At 40.1% G+C, this 24,587-nt stretch overlaps 1 protein-coding gene across 11 annotated transcripts in view; it reads left to right on the forward strand.

The window, feature by feature from the left end:
* The window catches only part of KCNT2 (potassium sodium-activated channel subfamily T member 2), a 433,505-nt gene that overhangs the window by 347,974 nt on the left and 60,944 nt on the right, over positions 1 to 24,587 (forward strand). For all 11 annotated transcript variants that reach the window (XM_027564397.1, XM_027564399.1, XM_027564402.1 and 8 more), the window contains one exon: positions 17,868 to 17,979. In XM_027564397.1, coding sequence (XP_027420198.1) covers positions 17,868 to 17,979 — 112 coding nt within the window. The remainder of the gene's footprint in view (positions 1 to 17,867; positions 17,980 to 24,587) is intronic.

Below are 24,587 nucleotides of genomic sequence, written 5' to 3' on the forward strand. Positions count from 1 at the left end.
AGCTATGTTTATCCATTCGATCATAAAACAGATAGGATTTAGGACCTAATGTGTGACTGGTCCTATGTGAAACGTACTTTTTAACACAAGGTCAGCAATTCTTTTAAAAATAAAAAGAATAGTACATCTGTTTTCTTATATAGTTCAACTAACAGATTCTAAAAATTGTGTTCAGTAGCAGTCGTGATTTTTTTTTTCATGTTGTGCATGTTCTGATTTTGCTTTTATGCCCAGCAGTGGCCAAAGGTATTCATTTGCATACTGAGTAACCAGGAATAAAAGATTTCAAGGCTCATTCACCCATGTCAGGAGCTAAGTCATAAGCTTATCCTCGCTGTTTTCCTGCCTTTTGTTAATTCAGCCCACCCAGATAGGAATTCCTGTTATGGAAATCTTTGGGTAAGAATGAGCAGTAGTGCCCAGATAAAAGTTCATGCTGTGGGCAAAATCAAAAGCTCTAATAGGGACTTTCTTGGCAGTCTAGTGGTTAAGGCTTCACCTTCCAATGCAGGGGGTGTGGGTTCAATCTCTGTATTATAGCAAATTCAATAAAGACTTTTTAAATGATTCATTAAAAAAAAGAAGAAGAAAAAAAAAAAAAAACAGTCAATTTACCTCTAAAAAGAGTCACCAGTAAATTGAGACATCTGCATCACTTGGAATGATTCTTTTTAAAATCATTTAACATTTAAATATCTAAAAGATCATTATTTCAGTTTTATGAGCTTTGCAGAAGTCTAAAGGAAGTATCTGAGCTACCAAATTAAGAAAATAAGTAAAACAATCTGAACTTGATTTTTTTCTCTCCTCCCTTCATACCTTCATATTATAGCAGAACATCTATTGAGGGTAGTTATCTGTTTACAGTTTGAGGTCAGAATTCAGGAGAGTGGAGATTTGTGTCTCACTTAAGTTGGCTATATATTACATGATCTTAGGTAAATTACTTTCCTTCTCTAAATCTTGAAGTCTTAACCATAAGGTTGTTGGAGTTATAACAACATATACCTGCCTGGTCATTTTCAGGTTCCCAATAAATGTTGTGCTCACCTGTGTCCAACTCTTTGTGACTGCTTGGACTGTAGCCCACTGGGCTCCTCTGTCCTTGGAATTTTCCAGGCAAGAATACTGGAGTGGGTTGTCCTTTCCTTTTCCAGGGATTTCTCGATCCAGGGATCAAAACTGTATCTCTTGCATTTCCTGCATTGGCAGGCATACCACTGTGCCATCTGGGAAGCCCCAGTCAACATTGTGCATGCTACACTAAGTCGTTTCACTCATGTCTGACTCTTTGTAACCTTTTGGACTGTAGCCTTCCAGGCTCCTCTGTCCATAGGGATTCTCCAGGCAAGAATACTGGAGTGGGTTGCCATGCCCTCCTCCAGTGGATTTTACCCCAATGAATATTAGCTACTGTAATTATTAACCATATGATTATCACCCCCCTGGGGCAGAGTGGAAAAGCTGTGGACCTTGGAACAATATAACAACAAACTAAGTTCCTAGAGAAAATTACTAAATGTGACTTTGAGTGTATTTCTTAACCTCACTGAAATTCAGTTTCCCTCATCTATAAAATGCATGTGGAGAATAATTCAGTCTTCTTGCAGTATCAGTGTGAAGACAGGAAATCAGGTATATAAAGATACAGAGTACATCATGAGAAATGCTGGGCTGGAAGAAGCACAAGCTGGAATCAAGATTGCCAGGAGAAATATCAATAACCTCAGATATGCAGATGACACCACCCTTATGGCAGAAAGGGAAGAGGAACTAAAAAGCCTCTTGATGAAAGTGAAAGAGGAGAGTGAAAAAATTGGCTTAAAGCTCAACATTCAGAAAACTAAGATCATGGCATCTGGTCCCATCGCTTCACGGGAAATAGATGGGGAAACAGTGGAAACAGTGTCAGACTTTATTTTGGGGAGCTCCAAAATCACTGCAGATGGTGATTGCAGCCATGAAATTAAAAGATGCTTATTCCTTGCAAGGAAAGTTATGACCAACCTCGATAGCATATTAAAAAGCAGAGACATTACTTTGCCAACAAAGGTCCGTCTAGTCAAGGCTATGGTTTTTCCAGTTGTCATGTATGGATGTGACAGTTGGACTGTGAAGAAAGCTGAGCACTGAAGAATTGATGCTTTTGAACTGTGGTGTTGGAGAAGACTCTTAAGAGTCCCTTGGACTGCAAGGAGATCCAACCAGTCCATTCTAAAGGAGATCAGTCCTGGGTGTTCTTTGGAAGGAATGATGCTACAGCTGAAACTCCAGTACTTTGGCCACCTCATGCGAAGAGTTGACTCATTGGAAAAGACTCTGATGCTGGGAGGGATTGGGGGCAGGAGGAGAAGGGGATAACAGAGGATGAGATGGCTGGATGACATCACCGACTCGATGGACATGAGTTTGAGTGAACTCCGGGAGTTAGTGATGGACAGGGAGGCCTGGCGTGCTGCAATTCATGGGGTTGCAAAGAGTCGGACACGACTGAGCAACTGAACTGAACTGAACTGAAAGAATCTCTCCAGCACCTGCAAAATCTACTATGAACTTGCCTAGAACTTACTCCTGTTCAGAAGGAGTAATACATTATCTGAAGTCACTGTAATGGGTTGGATCATTTAGAATATAGCTCACTAGTCATTGAGCTATGTAAGTAGTACATTTAAAAGTAGCATAACACATGGTTAAAATATGACATATTATATATAAGCACTTTTTTTCTCTCTAGAGAATGAAAAAGGAAATACAAGGTAGAAAATTAATACAGAAGGATGAGATTTATAGTCAATGAATAAAGTCAACTCATAGTGTTTTATTCCATGCTTGGCAAAAGCTAATTATAGTTTTAGCAGCAGAGGGTCCTGGGTCTTTAATTAAGCATACCATTTTAATTTTCAACTTACTGTGAGTTTATTTGTATTATAGTGAAATTTCTATTGATTTGATATATGCTCTGAATGAATTATTTTTATGTTAAGAGAATAATAAATCCCCATTTTACTGAGAGATGCAAAGTCTCAAATTAATCATTTAAAATGAACCAGAATACCTAAGGGCAGATACACATGTGTTTGCTGATGGTGGCAAGCCTGCCTGCCCTGAGTACCTGGTGGAGGAGGACCACCTCTTAAAAGGATGGATGGAGAGCAGATGTGTGCCTTTGGACCTTTTTGCTATTAAAAGTTACTTATCTTCTGCAAGATATTTTAGAAATTATGCAATTTGTATAGTGCAAAAACACATCTAGAGTAAATAGTTTCAAACAGAAATTTGAGAAGCACTATTAGGTACCCAGACTCTGCTCTTCTCTTTCCTCTCTTCACAAAGGCATTATTATTTATCTAAGTACAAAACAATATTTTTCAGGGAAAAAAAATATTTTAGACCAATAGATATAGAAAAAAAAATTATGGTTACCAAAGGGGACAAGGGGAGGAGGGATAAATTAGGGGATTGGGATTAACATATACACACCACTATACATGGGGGGCTTCCCCAGTGGCTCAGCAGTAGTGAATCCACTTGCCAATGCAGAAGACATGGGAGACTCAGGTTCAATCCTGGGTCAGGAAGATCCCCTAGAGGAGGGAATGGCAAGCCACTCCAGTATTCTTTCCTGAAGAATTCCATGGGCAGGGTAGCCTCACGGGCTGCAGTCCATGGGGTCACAAAGAGTCAAACACAACTGAGCATGCACGCAAGGCAACTACTATATATAAAATAAACAACCTATAAGGGAGAAGAACTTGAAAAACAATAGGCATATATGTATGTATAACTGAATCACTGTCTGGTACACCTGAAATGAATGCAACGTTGTAAACCACCTATAATTTTTACAAAATACGGTAATACTTAAATAAACGTTAAAGAAATCTAGGAGACTTTTTGATGGAGTAATTCATCAGTTAATTAGGCATGCTAAACTAGGCTAGTCTTACATAATAAAAGAACCAGAATCAGTATGTCTCTATGGTATATATAATACCATTTATGTAGATAAATAACCAGAATTATAGACTCGGTGGTTTCATTTTATTGGTCAGTCAGTCATCACCCTTGAGGTCACTCTTCCACACTTCTTGAAGGTTTCAGTTCCTGATACACTGTGACTCTTGCCAGCCCTGCTTCTACCATAATTCTTGATGATTTCAAAAATCCTAGGCAGATGGTCCTTTGGATATCTGCCCTTAGTCACCCATTCTCATGTGATTGGAAAATCAATAGTTTCCACTCCATACTCCGAGTTGCATTCAACTCTCTGAGCACTACTACTTATTTTCTATGTCATTGCTTCTCACATCCCCATCTCTGAACCGTCCTTTTTCACTGGAATCTACTGTCCACTGATCCTACTGTCCTTAGTCACCTGAGGGCTCATCTTCCTTCCTTACCCCAATTCAGTTCCAAGATCAATCATGATAAACAGCCCTGTGCTGATCCTCTAAACAATCACTGATGATCTACTGCAAGCTAACACTAGTCTCAACTCTGCTCCCCTTTTCTCTCTTCCTCCTACTCCCAGTTTTCTGACCTTTCCTGTTTTCTATCCACCACTTTGCATGAAATTTCCTATAGGAAGATGACAAATTGCAGAGGGAGGATCCCAATTACTCTTATAGTAAGCATCAAGCTCCCAGAAGTCCAGTCAGTGTGTGGATTGAAGACTATTAGGATAGTATTAGCAGATATTAGGATAAAAGCCTAGGGCCCCATCTTCAAGGGAACTAGATTCTTACACACCGAGTTTGCAGGAGGGAATAATGTTAAAAATGAATTTGTTGTTGTTGTTCAGTCTCTAAGTGGTGTCTTGCTCTTTGCAACCCGTGGTCTGCAGCATGCCAGGTTTGTCTGTCCTCCACTATCTCCAGGAATTTGCTCAGATTCATGTCCATTGAGTCGGTGATGCTATCTAACCACCTCATCCTCTGCTGTCTCTTTCTCTTCTTGCCCTCAGTCTTTCACAGGATTAGGGTCTTTTCCAATGAGTCGACTGTTTGTATCAAGTGTCCAAAGTATTGGAGCTTCAGCTTCAATATGAGTCCTTCCAATGAATATTCATGGTCTATTTCCTATAGGATTGACTGGTTTGATCTCTTGCTGTCCAAGGGACTCACAAGAGCCTCCTCCAGCACCACAATTTGAAAGTATCAATTCTTTGGCACTCAGCCTTCTTGATGGTCCAACTCTCACATCCTTAAGTGACTACGGGAAAAACCATAAAAGTTATTAAAGAAGACAATTTAGTACAATTTGATACAAACAAACATTAACACTTCACAAAGTGTGCAATCTCCATTCCCAAGAGTCCAGAGAACTGCAAAATGGGATGCTGTGCTGTGCTTAGTCCTGACTCTTTGCAACCCCATGGATTGTAGCCCACCAGGCTCCTCTGTCCATGGGATTCTTCAGGCAAGAATACTGGAGTGGGTCACTATTTCCTACTTCAGGGGATCTTCCTGACCCAGGGATTGAACCAACATCTCCTTCATCTCCTGCATTGCAGGCAAATTCTTTACCTGCTGAGCCATGGGGTGGGAGGAAAGAAGCTTTTAAAGCTTAAAGAATAAGAAACAAAGAAGAGAAACAAATAGAGAATGAATAAAGAAGTAAGTACCAAGCCGAGTTGGCTTGGCATTTGCGGACTGGCTGACTGGATGTAATCTATTTCTGGTTGAGTGGGACATTTACAGGGACAGGAATATGATCTAAGTTTTGGTTTGCAGATATGGCACCAGGACAGGAGCCATTCCATCTTGGACCTAGAGTTTATTTTAACAATAATATCTCTAAAATATTTCAGCCAGTCCTCTAAAATATTTCAACCATTATTCATTTCCTCAAAGAAGAGCCAGTTCTAATCAGTTTATTAGTGAGGCGCACAGTGTCGACAGAAATATAGCTAATAGAACCATCTCAACTCTAGGATATACACTCTCTGATGGGGAAAAAAAAAACCTGAGGCACCCTGGGTGGTGAAACTAAATGCTAGCTGCAACTGAAGTTTATCTTAAACCTGACTCTGAACCTATCACCCTGTTTATGCTGAAGTATTTTAACATGAGAGATAGCCTAAGAGTCATTCAGCTGATATTGATGGAGTTTGGGATTTAAATTGGAAGAGTTCCAAAGCCTAACATGAACTTCACTTGAATCTGGGTAGTCTGAATGCACCCAAACTCTTGCATCGTCCTGCCAAGCAAGGCTGTTGAAAGGACTAAGTGAGATGATTTCTGAGAAGTACATAATAGGCAGATAGTAATAGGCCGTTTCTACATATTAATAGAATGTGTCTTTTAACACAAGAATGTGTCTTTTAAGCAAACTTGAATTGCTGTTTCTAAAATACTGTGGCCACCAAAATGTGTAAGCAGACATCATGGTGAGTTTATTAATTAGAAAATTGGGGCAAGAATTTAGATGCATTATTTCCTTGGCTTATTTATTTCTAGGAGACAATCAAATCTTGTGATCTCCTTAGTATCTGGATGTTTTAGATGAATAAAATTACCGTATGCTGTTACTTTATACAGGGTGATGCTACATTTTATGTTAGCATTTCTGTGTAGCAGTTTGAGCCATGCCATTTTAACTTGATTATTTTGGCATTCCGTTTGGATGGGAGGCCTTTTGAGTTTTATATTTTTTGCTTTTAAAACTGTGAAGGAATATGTTAGAAAAATCTTCAATCTGTGCTTATATTAGAGATAAAAACAGGATAGAATTCAAGTCTGAAGTGAAAGTTAAGAGTGCTCTAGCTCACAACTTACTAATATATGACCAGTCTGGAATAAGGTTGAATTTGTTTTTCAGAAGCTCAGATTGATCACTTGAGCTCCTACCCGCCCAGCTTATGAGGACACTCAGCTTTACTGACCAGGGCTCTCTTCTCCCTGGTTTGTCTGAGGACCCTCCAGAGTTAGTCCCCAGAGACCAAAGGCAAACAAGAGAGTCTCCTTACTTGATTGGCAGTGTTTGTGTGTGTGAGTGGGAAGCAGAAGAGGATTTTGGGGGTTTGGGGGGATTTGGGGAGAATTCTTTTCCACCTGGAGTTGTATCTGAAACATAGCTTTGTGACTGAACACTGGACAACACAGCTTAATGTATCTTCATCCAGTGTGACGGTTACCTGTTTGCTGTCTGGGCCCCAAAATACCCACCCAGGAAGTGATTTGTCTTTAGCATACAAAGTTTAGAGTGAAATACCCAGAGTGTAAACACTCAAACACTTAGGGAGAACCCCTAAGTACTGGGATGGCTGAACCAAGAGGAACCTCCACACTCAGCCATGCTTTGTGCCAGCATGCAATGTCTCTGCAGAAGCGGGTCCTTACCCGGATGCATGCCTCTCTTCTGGGGAGTTTCCTCTGTGGGCTCCTAGTTGCTCCATAGAGCAGCAAACTTCCTGTGGATGACCTCTAGCCCAGAGGTTGCCAGATCCCCTCCCCTGCTTTGCTCAGAAGAGACTATTGGAGTCCCTAGCAGCTGGCCTGCCTGCTCCCCTAAGGGCCATTTCAGAGCACAGAAGACAGTACCAGATCTTTATCATGGTGTTGTTGTTATTTAGTTGCTCGGTCATTTTCCAACTCTTTTGCAACTCTTGGACTGCAGCCTGCCAGGCTCCTCTGTCCATGAGATTTCCCAGGCAACAGTTCTGGAGTGGTTGCCATTTCCTTCTAAAGGGATCTTCCCAGCCCGGGAATTGAACTCATGTCTCCTGTGTCTCTTGCATTGACCTGAGCCACCCCAGAGAAGCCCCCTTTATCAACTCTTCCACCTGCCTAAGCACCCATCCTTAAACATCTCAGAGAAGCACTCAGGTGAGTCTCCCAGGCACAAAGATTCCTTAAAATTTTTTCAAATTGAAAGAAAAGCTGGTCCTCACTTTCAAATTTAAATTTATCTTGCTGAGGTTTTACCTAACGAAACACTCTGTACATTTGGGAAATGCTGAACGTTTTCACACTTTTATGAACAAGTGTTAGTACCTAAATTCAACTTAGGCACATCAAAATGTGCCTTGAATAAAAACAACCATTTCCAACACCAAAGACATTTTGAAGTGGCAAGTTTTGCTCCACTTTACAAAAAAAAAATTAAGCAAGTCGTTTAAAGATATAACTAGAAGGATCGTTAGTGAAACGTTGCTGAACGAAAAGACACTGGGATTCCTGGCCTCTGGAGGAGAAGAATTCAATCCAGGGCCAGAGACAAGGCTTGATTGCTCAGAGCTTTTGTGTAATCAAGTTTTATTAAAGTATAAGGGAGATAGAGAAAGCTTCTGACATAGGCATCAGAAGGGGGCAGAAAGAGTGCCCCCCTGCTAGTCTTCAGCTGGATGTTATATAGTCACTAGCAGTCTGTTAATGAAAGAAAGGAATGTCTTAAAACTCAGAATGGCACCAGGCCCCTCACCCATAAGATGCATTTTGGGATAATTTTGGCACCAAATGGTTCATCCTGGGCCATAAAATGATTAACTTGAATCTTGTAGAAGGACAGATTACCATACAAATAGTTTCATTTACATAGATTATGGGAACAATATCTGAGTATAACATACCGGTTTGTCAAGTAGATTCTGAGCCATGAGGCAACCGACATGAAGACAGAGTTTGAGGTAAATGCATATTACATTAGCATATCTTAAGACAAACATTTCCATAAGAAAAATGCATTGGTTATCTCAAGGTTTGAGAATAGTTAACTTCAGGTGAAACCAGGTGTCATTATGGCAACACAGTATTTTAAGAGAAACCTCCTTTTAAATTTGTATAGAGAAGGGAAAATATCAGCTAGTTTGTTTCCTCCTGCCCTTTAAGAGAGATAAAAATGTCTGACACTTGCAAGCTATTTCCTCCGTTTGGAGACCCCTGGCTTCCTGCCTATTACCCTCTCATTAGTTTGGCAACTAAAGAAAATAGAAGAATCTATGTGATCTAGTCCACTGGGTGAAGGAATGCCTCCCTGAGGAATTGGTACTCAGTGTTTAACTAGAAGGGCATCCCAGGAGGCACAGTGGCAAAGAATCCGCCTTCAATGCAGGAGACGCAGGTTCCATTCCTGGGTCAGAAAGATCCCCGCCGGGAGGGAATGACAACCCACTCCAGTATTCTTGTCTGAGAAATCCCATGGACAGAGGAGCCTGGTGAGCTACAATCCATGGGGTCACAAAGAGTCAGACGCAGCTGAGTAACAGCACACACGCACTTTTACTAGAAAGAGGTTGAGTGGGTGTAGAGATGAGCAGCCTGGTGGGCTGCCGTCTATGGGGTCGCACAGAGTCGGACAAGACTGAAGCGACTTAGCAGCAGCAGCAGAGATGAGCAGAGAATTCCACAAGAGGGCAGCAAATACCAAGGCTCTGGGAACTAAACAGCACTTGGAGCAGAGCCAGGGGAAAGTCCAACTTAGGCTGCATGGAAATCAGAAGCCAGACTACTCATGGCTTTGAAGAGCAGTTTAATGAGCTGCGCTTTATTTTAGGAATAACAGGAATTGAAAGATACAGGATTTAAAATATTTTTTTGCCAATTAATTTTGCTGTATAGTAGAGCAGTTCAGTTCAGTTCAGTCGCTCAATCGTGTCCGACTCTTTGCGACTGTATAGTAGAAACTGTATAGTAGAAACTAACACCAAATTGTAAAGCAAAGTTAAAATTAATTAAAAATAAATAAATAAAATATTATTTTAGCTTCAAGGTAAAGAGTGGTTTGAGGATAAGTGAGAGCAATTGAGAGCCAGCCAGTTAGAAGACGTTTGAATTGACAGGAGGAAAAACATCATGTTAAGAGTAAAAATAAAAAGGGAATATTATTTCTAGCTTGGTACTAGTAATTATAGTCTTACTGAAGAAATGACACCCATAGGCACTTGGGAAATGATGTAATTCAAGAATACTGATACCGAATATGTATCAATGCAAGAGTAATTCCTTTATATAGTGCAAAAACATTTTAATATTTTCTTTGGTTTACATGGGTTAAAATTTTCTTTTTAGGAGATATCTGATGTTTACTATATGGTCATTTAACAACGACCTCAGACTCAGATCTAAATTGTTTTAAAATTGTTTGTGAAAAATTAAAATATTTTCGTATTTGTTTTAGTGCCAATATTTAGTTAGAGTCTAAAACTGGTGTCTCATGCATTTAAGTGTGTCTATATACCTTACATTAATATATACCCCTTGTGATTTAAAACATCAATCCCAGCCACCACAGATCAAATTGAACAGAGTGACACACTAGCTTAGTAATATTTTATTAAATATTATAAATATTTTCCAGATTTTTATGTTCTTATGTTTGATTGTCTTGCTTTAATATATAATGCAGCTAGTCTCAGAGTTCTCCCAGTTTGTGAAATAAAGTGTATAGTATGATTTTCATCTTTATGTTGGTTAGCATACCTGAGCATTTCAGAATTATTTATTAAATGAATTAATTCATGCAGGTAACTAGTCCATAGATATTTTACACAATTACATTTACATCACTGAGTAAATTTAAATAGCCACATCAAAATATGCCTTGAATAAAAAATAACTTCAAATGCCACAGGCATTTTGGGGTAGCAAGTTTTCTTCCACTATACAAAGAAAGTATTAAACAAGTCATTTTATTTTATTTTTTTTTAATTTTATTTTATTTTTAAACTTTACATAATTGTATTAGTTTTGCCAAATATCAAAATGAATCCGCCACAGGTAAAATGTAACTAGAGTATTATCTAGAGAAGTAATTGTAGAACATTTTTAGATAAAACAAAGTACATTAGTTTCAGTTATTATGTTGCTTTATGGTGATCCTCGGAGAAGGCAATCGCACCCCACTCCAGTATTCTTGCCTGGAAAATCCCATGGATGGAGGAGCCCGGTGGGCTACAGTCCATGGGGTCGCTAAGAGTCAGACATGACTGAGCGACTTTACTTTCATGCATTGGAGAAAGGAAATGGCAACCCATTCCAGTGTTCTTGCCTTGAGAATCCCAGGGACAGGGGAGCCTGCTGGGCTGCCGTCTATGGGGTCGCACAGAGTCGGACACAACTGAAGCAACTTAGCAGCAGCATGGTGATCCTAGTACCTAGGAAAAAGAGAATTGTTGTTGTTCAGCTGCTAAGCCATATCCAACTTTTGCAACCCCATGAACTCAGCACACCAGGCTTCCCTGTCCTTCACTATCTCACAGAGTTTATTCAAACTCATGTCCATTGAGTTGGTGACTCTATCCAGCAATCTCAGCCTCTGTCACTCCCTTCTCTTCCTGATCTTAATCTTTCCCAGCATCATGGTCTTTTCCACTGAGTTGGCTGTTTTTCGTATCAGGTGGCCAAAGGATTGGAGCTTCAGTTTCAGTATCAGTCCTTCCAGTGAATATTCAGGGTGAATTTCTTTTAGAATTGACTGGTTGGATCTCCTTGCAGTCCAAGGGATTCTCAAGAGCCTTCTCCAACAGCACAGTTCAAAAGCATCAGTTCTTCATTGCTCAGCTTTCTTTATAGCCCAACTCTCACATCCATACTGGAAAAACCATAGCTTTGACTAGACGGACCTTTGTTGGCAAAGTAATGTCTCTGCTTTTTAATATGCTGTTTAGGTTGGTCATAAGTTTTCTTCCAAGGAGTAAGTGTCTTTTACTTTCATGGCTGCAGTCACCATCTGCGGTGATTTTGGAGCCCCCCAGAAATAAAATCTGTCACTGTTTCCATTGTTTCCCCATCTATTTTCCATGAAGTAATGGGACTGGATGCCATGATCTTCATTTTCTGAATGTTGAGTTTTAAGCCAAATTTTTCACTCTCCTCTTTCTCTGGATAGAAGCTAAATAAGTAAGGTGGCAATATACAACCTTGATATACCCCTTTCCCAATTTGAAGCAGTCTGCTGTTTCATGTCTGGTTCTAACTGTTGTTTCTTGACCTGCTTACAGGTTTCTCAGAGGCAGGTCAGGTGGTCTGGTATTTCCATCTCTTAAAGAATTTTCCACTGTTTGTTGTGACCCACACAGTGGCTCAGATGTTAAAGAATCCACCTGCAGTTCGGGAGACCTGGGTTTGATCCATAGATTGGGAAGATCCCTTGAAGAAGGGAACAGCTAACCACTCAGTATTCTTGCCTGGAGAATTCCATGGAAGAGGAGCCTAGTGGACTACAGTCTAATTGTTCCAAAGAGTTGACATGACTGAGCCACTTACATGTAGGACTTCTTTATAGCTTAGATAGTAAAGAATCTGTCTGGAATGCAGGAGACCCTGGTTCTATCCCTGGGTTGGGAAAATTCACTAAAGAAGGGAATACAACCCACTCTAGTATTCTTGCCTGGAGAATCCCATGACAGAGGAGGCTAATGGGCTACAGTCCGCAGGGTGGCAAAGAATCAGACATGATTGGATGACTAACACTATGCTTCTACACACAGTCAAAGGCTTTAGCGTAGTCAGTAAAGCAAAAGTAGATGTTTTTCTGGAATTCCCTTGCTTTCTCTATGATGCAACAAATGTTTGCAATTTGATCTGGTTCCTCTCTCTCTTCTAAATCCAGCTTGTACATCTGGAATTTCTCGGTTCACGTTCTGCTGAAACCAAGCTTTAATTATTTTGAGCATTACCTTGCTACCATGTGAAATGAGTGCAGTTGTATGGTGATTTGAACATTCTTTGGCATCGCCCTTCTTTGGTGGGATTGGAATGAAAACTGACCTTTTCCACTGCTGTGGCCACTGCTGAGTTTTTCAAATTTGCTGGCATATTGAGTGCAACCCTTTAAGATAGTCATCTTTTAGGATGTAAATAGCTCAGCTGGAATTCCATTACCTCCACTAGCTTTGTTCATGGTAGTGCTTCCTATAGCCTACTTCACTTCACATTCCAGGATGTCTGGTTCTAGGTGAGTGCTCACACCATCATTGTTATCTAGGTCATTAAGACCTTTATTGTACAGTTCTTCTCTATATTCTTGCCACCTCTTCTTGATGTCTTCTGCTTCTGCTAGTTCCTTGTCATTTCTGTCCTTTATTGTGCCTATCTTTGCATGAAATATTCCCTTGGTACCTTCAATTTTCTTGAAAAGATCTCTAGTGTTTCCCATTTTATGGATTTCCTGTATTTCTTTGCCTCTTTTTCTTATGGCTTTATTATCTCTCCTTGTTATTCTGTGAATCTCTGCATTCAGATGAGTATATCTTTCCCTTTCTCCTTTTCCTTTCACTTCTCATTTTATGTCATTTTATTTCTAAAATGTTATATATTCAAAATATACTTAAGTCATGTTAAGGTTCAGAAATATGTGTACAGTGTCAGTATTTTAAAGGTATATAATTAAATCTCTTAAGCAATCAAATGTGTAAATATGAAGTATTATAATTCAATACAGGTAATATTTTATGGATTTGAAGGACACTGCAGTAAAATATTTCATTATTTAAGTGGTTATTAGTTCTAAGATTTTACTAGGTGGCAGACTAGATAATTCACTCAATTTTTCAGTTTAAAGTAACATAAATGGAGTAGGTTCAGTTATATAGAACAGAAATGGCACATCACATAAATATTGTTGTTCTATCTAATTTCAATTCTAGAAGTCACTTAAACACAATGACTGGATCACTCAAATATTTTATCACTGTCTGTTACTAAAGCCTCAAATATATCTGTCTACACATATATATGGACAGAGGAACCTGGTGGGCTACAATCCATAGGATTGTAAAGAGTCGTACAAAGCACACTGTATGTACATATTTGATGTATTTTGTTAGAAAAGGATTATAAAGAAAAAAATTCAAGTAATCAAAAATTTTTCTAAAATTCAAAAATAACATATGTGAAAGAAAAAGTCATATTTCTCAGAGAAAATAAAAATTTCTAAAATATGAGATACATTTCTTACTTGTTGACAGCTTTGTTTCCTCAGAAATTCCTTCCCTGACCATGCATCTTAGCACCTTCCAAGATGTTCCTATTTAATTTGTGAATCACAGATTTCAGTCAGCCACTTGCAGCATCCTTAGAAAAATATATACATTCATATAATTTATGAACTTTTTGCAGTTTTTTTCTAAAGTCTAAACCAAAGGCAGGGATTTAACATTATACTTTTGTTTTAATCTCTCGGAAACCAGCGTTTTCCAATAGCAGATACTTGATACTTATTTACTAAATTAGATGCTAAATATGGTTCTCAGTAATTTGAAACCACCGTAATGAAATTATGATCTAACAACTACTATTGAGGGGTAGATACAGAAGTAGAGATTACAAAAGTTTAAATTAGAAACTCTGACATGTAGTTAGATATTCTTAGTAATACTCCTTTTTATTTGGCTCATCTGAATCTCTTTTCTTACCCACCTATTTATTGAAAGTAGCAGTGACCATAGTAGACCTCCATCTGGCAGAAGGTGATCCCCACGTTAGGCAGAGCTGTGCTGGGTTGGTGCCTGGCAGTAGAGAGGAGTCTGATCAGAGGCCCTGCTAGGCATTCACTGGGCCCGCCCTGTAGGGCTGAGCTCACCCCAAGGCCTGGCTCAGACCAGCGCAAACCCAGAGAACTGAGAAGGCAGAGTCAGGGATGAGCCATAGGTCCCCAACTCCTCCCAGGGAACAGGAGGTGCAGACAGAAACACAGAACAAGGAGGTCTCCACCTGATGTTCTGGAGATTTGCATGAGTTAATGCATGGAAAGCTCTAATAATAATGCTCTTTAAATTTTATGTGTTATAGAGTTTTGGACTTTTTTTTTTTTTTTAACTTCCGAAAGAGATTTTTAAAAACTGAACAAAGAGGAAAACCTTGGGTCAGTTAATTTTCCTTTTCAGAAGCTCAGATCATGAATATGCTATTTATTCTCTAAATGAGACTCTGCTTTATCTTCACTGTCCATTTTGCTACTTTATGTATTCATTTTAGTTTCTGCTGCGTCAGATTATTGAATATTGTCTGTGACAGACCATAACACGGTAAATATCTTTAGTGACATGGTTGTTTCAAAATGTTTCTTAAATGAAGACTTTTGAAACTTCCAGATGGTATGAGATTTTTCAGTTGGTGGCACTTCCTAGGCTTACCAGGTGAAGTAGAAACCAGCCCCAAAGTCAATTGATATTTTTTTTTTTTTTATATTTTTTTGCCGTTAGGCCACTCTTCTAATTTCTCAGGTTTCTCTGGTGGCTCAGATGGTAAAGAATCTGTCTACAATACAGGAGACCTGGTCTCAATTCCTGGGTCAGGAAGATCCCTGGAGAAGAGAATAGCACCCCACTCCAGTATCCTTGCCTGAAGAATTCCATGGGCAGAGGAGCCTGGTGGGCTGCAGTTCATGTGGTCACAAAAAGTCAGACATGACTGAGCAACTTTCACTCACTAACTCACCCTTCTAATTTTTCAGAAGTGTCTGAAAAAATGAACTTTTTATCAATGTATGCACATTGGTGACTTTTGAGGGAGAAGAATAGAGCTTCTAAAAGAAAAGTGAAAGTGAAGTCCCTCAGTCGTGCCCGACTCTTTGCGACCCCATGGATAGTAGCCTGCACCAAGCTCCTCCGTCCATGGGATTTTCAAGGCAAGAGAGTACTGGAGTGGGTTGCCATTTCCTTCTCCAGGAATCTTCTCACATTGTACACAGATGCTTTACCATCTGAGCCACCAGGAAAGTCCAGAGAAAGTCCATGACTTTCTTTCTAAAAGAAAGTCATGTGGAATACAAATTATACGGTGTTTCTCCATAAACTGTGTGTGCATGCATGCTTGGTAGTGTCCAATTCTTTGTGATCCCATGGACTGTGGCCTACCAGGTTCCTCTGTCCATGGGATTCTCCAGGCAAGAATACTGGAGCGGGTTGCCATCTCCTACTCCGGGGGATCTCCTTGACCTAGGGATTGAACCCATGTCTCTTGCATTCCCTGCATTGGCAAGTGGATTCTTTACCACTGCACCACGTGGGAAACCCCGTACTTAATATAGTTATGGGAAAATCTGAACAAACTTTTTTCCAACCCAGTTTAATAATATTTGCTCTCAAAATGGAGGTGAGGCCATGCAATTCTGGTTATATTGCTTCCCACAAAGTGCAGATCTCATCAAACACCTAATGATATCATAATTTTCAAATGTTTTTATTAGGTAAGTGTCAATACTGTTACAGTAATGTAACCAAGATGGCATATAGTTTTCACAGATAACTCTGAAATTAAGTATTTTTAAGAGTTGTTTAGATCTTAAATGAGAGGATGATTAAGCCCAGTGGAAACTGACTTCAGGGCCCTTTGGGAAAATCCCAGCAAGCCTGCAGGGAGCCCTCTCACTCCCAAAAGGAGGGAGACTTTCCTTCTGGCAAAGCACCCATCTGTTTTATAGAGTTAGAGCTGAGGAGAGGAGTGATCTCTCGGGTCCTGCTGACAGTTCCTCTCTAAGACCTCAGATCAAATGCTCACGTGCATGTGAGTAACAGTGCCCTCCCTCCTGGACCCAGCAGATAATGAGAGTAAGATCAACTTCCCTGGTGATCCGGTGGTTAAGACTTCACCCTTCCATTGCAGGGGATGTACATTCAATCCCTGGTCGAGGGGGTAGGATGCTACATGACTCATGGTCAAAAAGCCAAAACGTAAATATTGCAACAAATTCAATAACAACTTTAAAAACAGACCACATAAAAAAAAATCTTTAAAAAAATAAAAGGTTAGCTGGAGACGACCTGTTTCTGAGCTACTAACTGAATGTTTCTGTCCTGAATATTTCAGTCAGTTCTGGAGCCTGAGGTCTAGGCAAAGGTGCAGCTACCAGCAGGGATTTTTTAAGTGGCCTTAAAAAGTGAAGTTGCTCAGTCATGTCTGACTCTTTGAGACCCCATGGACTGTAGGCTGCCACGCTCCTCCATCCATGGACTTTTCCAGGCAAAAGTACTGGAGTGGGTTGCCATTTCCCTCTTCAGGGGATCTTCCTGACCCAGGGACTGAACCCAGGTCTCCCACATTGTAGGGAGACGCTTTACTGTCTGAGCCGCCAGGGAAGCCCCCATAGTTAAGTGGCCTTAACTAAGTTTAAATACATATTGTATGGAGAACAAAGCTGATTATCACTTAAAGTGGCTGCTACAGGGAATCTCAAAATATGTGAACCAGGAGAGCTACCAGTGATGCAGAGACATCAACTAAAGATCAGATCACCAACCACAGCAACAGTAAGGTGTTTGTTGTGGTTTTATCTTGCCCCATTTTTCTGCGGGAAACATCAAGTGTGTGTGTGTGTGTGTGTATGCGCGTGTGCACGTGCATTGTGCAGGAGGATGTAAATAGGAAGAAAGCTTATGTAAAACCCTAGGACGAGTGGAAATTCTCAGGATTCTTCTAGAACAACACTATCAATTGAGCCATGTCCTCAGTTCATTACAATGAGTTGTTATCTCAATGACAATATTTGCTTCATTGTAGTAAGATTTGACAATTAAAAGCACAGACTGTGAGAACAGAGAGCTGCAAGAAATCTTAGAACTCACATTATGGACAATAAGTTCATTGTGAGAAATTTTTGTCAATCCACATATTCATCTTATAAATTCGTATTTCATTATTTTTCACGCGGTAACTTCTTCAATCAGCTTTATGAGGAGTGAGAAAATGCATTATAAAAATTAAATTACTGAATTTAGTTTTCTTACAGTGCTAAAATGTTGGTTAAAATATTCTTTGGAAAATAGCAATGCATTTCTTTTCCACAAAACAGTTTGTGTGGGATGACTTGCTCTCAAAACTGCATGTAGTTTAATGCCTGAGGCTAGGAATCACTCACTCCTAAACCTGTTGTTATAAAAACACCATTTTGGATTGTTAGTGTAATGCAAATATTTCTTTGAAATGTAGGTTGTTTTCCAGTCTCAGTATTATCACAGAGCTCACCCACCCAGCCAACATGAGATTCATGCAATTCAGAGCCAAAGACTGTTACTCTCTTGCTCTTTCAAAGCTGGAAAAGGTAAGTCACCACATGATCAAGTAAGTTGCATTTAATTGTTTGGATTGAAAGACTAACTTGGGAAATTTTTACATGTAGAAAGAAATGCCATGAAATATTAAAAATAAAAATGCTATTTTGAATTCCTATGTGGGGCTAAAATCTTAATTTGTAAGTTTTTTTAAAGTGTATAGTGATGGGTTTGAACCAGTAATATCAGAAGTGAACATGATGGAAATATCTCATTCTGGCATCATGGATCACAAATTGAAAGCATGATTTATGAAAGAACTAAATGCACCTGGAATATATATATATATATATATATATATATATATATATATACACACACACACTCACAAATGATGTCTATTATTGATAATATCATTAGTGCTATGTCAAGACATGTATATTTGCAGTTTTCAAAAATCCTTTAAATCTCAGAAAACCCATGGGCTTTGTTGAAAGTCAGTCCCCAAATGAGATAATCTGACATACAGTCTGAGACAAAGTCAAGTTTATTGCTTAGGTAAGTAAGGGAACCCTGAATACTCATTGGAAGGACTGATACTGAAGCTGAAGCTCCAATATTTTGCCCATTTGATGCGAACAGTCGACTCATTGGAAAAGACCCTGATGCTGGGAAAGATTGAAGGCAGAAGAAGAGGGCAACAGAGAATGAGATGGCATCAGAGGATGAGAGGTTGGATAACATCACCGATCCAATGAACACGTGCTCAGTTGCACAGTCGTGTCTGACCCTTTGCTACCCCATGGACTGTAGCCCACCAGGCTCCTCTGTCCATGGAATTTTCTAGGCAAAAATACTGGAGTGGGTTGCCATTTCCTTCTCCAGGAGATCTTCCAGATAAACTTGGGCAAACTCTGGGAGATAGTAGGGAACAGGGAAGCCTGGTGTGCTGCAGTCCATGGGATTGCAAAGAATTGGACATGACTTGGTGACTGAACAACAAAGTAAGGGAACTGTCACCTCAGGAGAGTTTTTTTGTTTTGTTTTGTTTATAAATATTTATTAAAATTGAGAGGTGTTTGCTCTTCCGTCCCATGAGCATCCATCCAGCTGCTCATCAACTGCTAAGATGCAGAGTTGCTGTCATAAATGCCCTTGAAATCGTCAGGATAATCGATTATCTGCCTTTACTTATAACTCCTTGTTCCTTGACTTGTGGTCAGTACCTCTTTTTACACTGTTATGTAAAAGGTGTCCAGAATTTGTGCCCCGAGTAAGCCATCCATGGGTAAAAATGTATGTGCTGTGTGCTAAGTTGCTTCAGTCATGTCTGATTCTTTGCGACCCTATGGACTGTATGTAGCCCACCAGACTCCTCTGTTTGTGGGATTCTCCAGGCAAGAATACTGGAGTGGGTTCCACGCCTTCCTCCAGGGGATCTTCCTGCCCCAGGAATGGAACCCACGTCTCTTACATCTCTTGCATTGGCAGGCCAGTTCTTTACCACTAGTGCCACCTGGGAAGCCCTAAAAAACATATACCTGCGATCAAATAAACATTGGCCCTGACATGTCAAAGACTCAAAACCCACCTGAGAAGAGTGGTTTTAAAATAGCCAAAGATGGATTTTCTCAGCACAAATCTAAAATGTGCCTGAGATCAGATAGACCTAATTAAGACTCAAGAGAGCCTTGTAGTGGGGGAAGGAAGATCAAAATCTATAAAGAACTGAAATTTTATCGAATGAGGCTCTTTCCAGGTAGAGACTTATTAGGATTGCGAGGATATGAGAATAATGCTAAGGAAGACGGTAGCATTACTGTGCAGTCATGTTATGGGGACAGAAAGGAGTGGTTTTCATTCTCAGTGTCCAGGCTGCCTGTGAGGATAAACAGACTTTGCATTCAAGGTGTACTTGATGTTAGTACACTGGGAGAATTAGATATATGAGAGGAAAAAAAAAAAAAGATCCAGTCTTATACATGTGAAAATGTGTCAAATATATGCCATCTTCATTATTTGTAACAATATAAGGTAGAGAGAAGGATGGCTTATGTTTTTGTTTGTTTGTTTGTTTTTTGGTTAGTTTTTTCTTTCACTTTATTTTGATTCCCTGTTATGCCAGGCACTGTCTTGATACCTGGGTGGCATATCGTTGAGTGAGGGCTCTTCTGTGCTCTTGTCTGGTGATTTCCATCTTCACTGCTGGTCACATACATTATGTTAGTAGAGTCTTAGCACTGCTTCTTTATAAGTACAGTGATACTGCTATTAGAGACTGCTTCCAGATAAGGAAACTGAGTTTAAGAAAGACTAAATCACTTTTTTTCAAGATCGTATAACGATCAATGTTGTCAAACCCAATCAGCGAGCCGGAGGCACAGTGAGGCCAAAGAAACAGAAAAGTCTGAGTTTGGCATGGAGAAAGTTTTACTGCAGGGCCATGTGGGAGAACCGGGAGGCTCCTGCCCTAAAGACCTGAACTCTGAAGGTTTTCTGGGAAGACTTTTTATAGGCAAAATTGGGAGGGGAACTTCAGGGTGTGTAACTCTCCTCTGATTGGTTGGAGGCTGTGTTCTAAGAATCTCAATGGTCAGCCTTCTGGTTCCAACCAGTCTGGAGTCCAGGAGCTGTTGCTCAGCATGAGGTTACCATCCTCCACCAGTGTGGGGGCCTTAGTTCCTATAGAATTCAGAGATGTGGATCAGATTGTATGCACATCCCCCAAGGAGAAGCCCAGACCTGGACCCATAGCTGTACTATCCTTTTCTTTCCTTGTTTATTGAAGTATAGTTGATGTACAGTATGGTGATTCATATTTTTTTTAAGTTTATACAAACTAGTGAATATACAAAAAAGAACACTAACAGATATGCAGAACAAACAGGTGGGTCAAGGAAGAAGGGAGGGGCAATCTACAGGGGATTAAGAGGTAGAAACTGTTAGGTATAAATAAGCTATAAGGATATATTGTTTAACAAGGGAAAGACAGCCAATATTTTATAGTAACTCTAAATGGATCACTATTGTTTCTTTCTGCATTACCTGACTCCCCTAATTAGTAACTGAATCTGCCCTTTAAAAATTCAGGAAGGTCTAGGAAACTGATAAAAAAGGTAGGGTTCTGCTCAGTTTCATCTGGTCAGTGCATAAGAGAAACTTAAAGCCATTAGTGTTCAGAAAATATTCCCTGTGTCATACGCTGCCTTAACACCAAGAACCACAGCTGAATGGCTCAGCATCCACAGACAAATCCAGGATTAAGAAGCCAGTGGAATCGATGCTGGCCTGGTGTGGCATGGTCTCCTTCATGACGTGTAAGGGAGGAGCACCCCATGATGAAGCCAGACAGGTTCTGCAGTCACATCACCCATGGCTCTACTGTCCATTCCATTTAGGAATGGAACCTAGATAAAACATTTACACCACCATAGCCCTTGGCAGTTGTCTCTGGAAAATAGTGATGATAGCCAAATGATAGGGTCATTGCAAAGGTTACATCACACAATCTAGTCACAATATTTAGCCTGGTTTGGGCATATAATCAGTGCTCAAATAAATAGTCTCAAAAGCATAATTATAAATTAGTATTGTTGACATCATTACTAATAAATATTCTATTGATTTTGTGTTCCATTGCTAAGTCGTGTCCAACTCTTTGCAACCCCATGGACTGCAGCACACCACACTTCCCTGTCCTCCACTATCTTTCAGACTGTGCTCAAGCTAATGTCCATTGAATCAGTGATGCCATCCAACCATCTCATCCTCTGTCACTTTCTCCTTCTCCCCTCAATCTTTCCCAGCATCAGGATCTTTCCTATGTGTATTTAATTTTATACCAGTTCAGTTCATACAGTAAGGTTATAATTGTGGAAGTTATTTTCTGTATTGGTGAATCTGTGTGTCTACACTATTGTGTGTCACTTGTGTTAGGGGAAAAGAAGAACAAGATGAAATTTGACCTGTGTTGGGGAATTAATTAAAAACAAAAACTTCCTCCAACCTAAAATCCTCTTCATTAATGTAGAAAAGTTTTGTTTGAATAAGCTTTAAATCAGATTATGTATGATATGCATCTCAGAAATCCCCTAAGAGATTACAAGGACAGAAAGACATTTCATCTGTTTATGTAGCTGGGCAGATACGGTCATTTACATACATGTTAATTGTCCTGATCTAAAGGAAAAATAAATTGTCTTCTATCTTTGCAGCAAACAAGAAGTTACAACTTCGAGCCTGGCATCTAGGCTAAACTCCCAAAGAGACAGACAGAGTACTTTATGTTCCCATTTCAAAAAGATAGTTCCAAGGCTCTCAAGACATTCCTGGGAAACGAAGCTGTCTGGAGGTTATTCACGTTTTCAAAAGTTTTGCATCTGTTTCTAAGAGATAAAGAAAGGATTTACAATTGCAAATTTTCTAAAAGGAAACTCTCTAGGAAAAAGAAAGTGAAGGAGACAGTTTTATTTTTTGGCATGAGGGAATTAATTTATTTCTTGAGATTTATATTTACACTTGCATCTTCTTTGGGGGCTTCCCTGGTGTCTCAGATGATAAAGAATCTGCCTGCTATGCAGGACACCTGGATTCTATCTCTGGTTTGGGAAGATACCCTGGAGTAGGAAATGGCAATCCACTCCAGTATTCTTGCTTGGGATATCCCATGCACAGAGGAGCCTAGTTAGCTATGGCCCATGGTGGTCCATGGGGTTGCAAAGAGTCAGACAGTACTGAGCTACTAACACTTTCCCTTCACTTTCTTTCACTTGCATCTTCTAGATATTTTCCAATATTTCTAGATATTACCAAATTATTAAGAATAGAGGAGTTAAGGGAAGTGGAATTGAAACCAATGGTTTCAATGTTATAAAGCCATGGAAATTTTGTAAAAATTCAGTAAGTGAATTTTAATTCAGTTACTCTCAGTTATATCTATTGAAATAGGATTTATGCATGTTGCAGTCTTTTTTACAGACTGGGGCCTGGTGGATTGGAGTTGACAAAAAGAAAGCAAAAGAGAGAGAGACTAATATTCCCTGGGTTACGTGGAAAACCAATAAAGCTCTAGAATAGGGCTTGTACCGCTCATGAAGGCACAGGGCGTCCTCTCAAGGAGGTCTTGAAATCCTGGGCAGGAAAGTGAGCTCGGCAGGCCTCCACACTCCAAAGAACTAGCCAGAGATGGAAAGGACATGGGGGACACAAGTCTCTAGTGGAACAAGGGTGCTTTATTCATGTTTGTGTGAGCTTATATATTGTTATACAAGGAAGCTTTAGGTAAAAATAAAGTTAGGCAAAGAACAAAAAACCAGATGCATAACAACTGTTACCAAGGGAATAACAAGAAATAACAATTGTCAGAAGGCCAGAAGACAATCCATATCTTGAGTAAGAGGGTCGTGACTAAACAATTTTACCTTAGGGTAAAAGGTTACTGAAGGAAATCCATGCATGTGTTCTGTCCCATGACCTCAGTCCTGGGAACAGTGTACCATTCCACTCGTTCCTGTCTACCAGGAACTGATAAGGAACAGAGGGTTCATGAGAAACAGAAAACAACATACAGGAACCCTAAAGTTAAATGTTCCCTGACAGTTGCATAGAAACATTTTAGGCTGCTTCCCTTATAGCTCAGTCTGTAAAGAATCCAACCTCAGTGCGGGAGACCCAGGTTTGATTCCTGGATTGGGAAGATCCCCTGGAGAAGGAAATGGCAACCCACTCCAGTATTCTTGCCTGGAGAATCCTGGACAGAGGAGCCTGGCAGGCTAGAGTCCATGAGGGTCGCAAGAGTCAGACATGACTTAACTACTAAACCACCACCACCACCACTATGGGTCATAGTGTTTCTCTGCCCCACCAAAAATGTCCTCGAGTCTCAGCCTCCACTACTTCAGAAGGTGAAATTCTCTGAAGAGAGGGTTTTACCGAGGTAAGCAAGATAAAGAAGGCCTTTAGGGCCTAATCCAGAATTACTGGCATCCTTATAAAAAGTGTAAATTCAGACCTAGGGACAGATACTTGTACATGGAAGACAGACATCCACAAGCCAAGAGGAGAGGCCTGGAACAAATCCATCACTGAGTCCTCAGCTGGAAACAAAGCTGGAAACACCTTCATTTCAAACTCTGAGCTTTCATAACTGAGAGGAAATAAATTCCAGTTGTTTTAGCACTCTGTTTATGACACTTCCTTATGGCAGTGCTGGCAATCTAACACATGTGCCATCACTGATAATGGTAACTGTTCATTTCTAACTGGTGCTTTTTATCACTGAACTGTTTGGAGGAGGTTGCCATTAACCCCACCATAGAGCCACCAGAACTTATACAGGATGGGGGAAACAGAATCTTGGAGGGCACAAACAAAACCTTGTGCACACCAGGACCCAGGAGAAGAGAGCAGTGACCCCAGAACAGACTGACCCAGACTTGCCTGTGAGTGTCCAGGAGTCTCTGGCAGAAGCCGTGGCCTGCTGCAGGGTCAGAGGCAGTGCGTGCAGCAGTGCCTTCATGGGACCTTTATCTTCATTACCTCCACCATAGTTTGGCCTCAAGTCAAACAACAGGGAGGGAATACAGCCCCAAAGTCAACAGAAAAATTGGAATAAAGATTTACTGAGCATGGCCCCGCCCATCAGAACAAGACTCAGTTT

Source organism: Bos indicus x Bos taurus, chromosome 16 (genome assembly GCF_003369695.1).
Source record: "Bos indicus x Bos taurus breed Angus x Brahman F1 hybrid chromosome 16, Bos_hybrid_MaternalHap_v2.0, whole genome shotgun sequence".
In the NCBI taxonomy this organism is placed as follows: domain Eukaryota; kingdom Metazoa; phylum Chordata; class Mammalia; order Artiodactyla; family Bovidae; genus Bos; species Bos indicus x Bos taurus.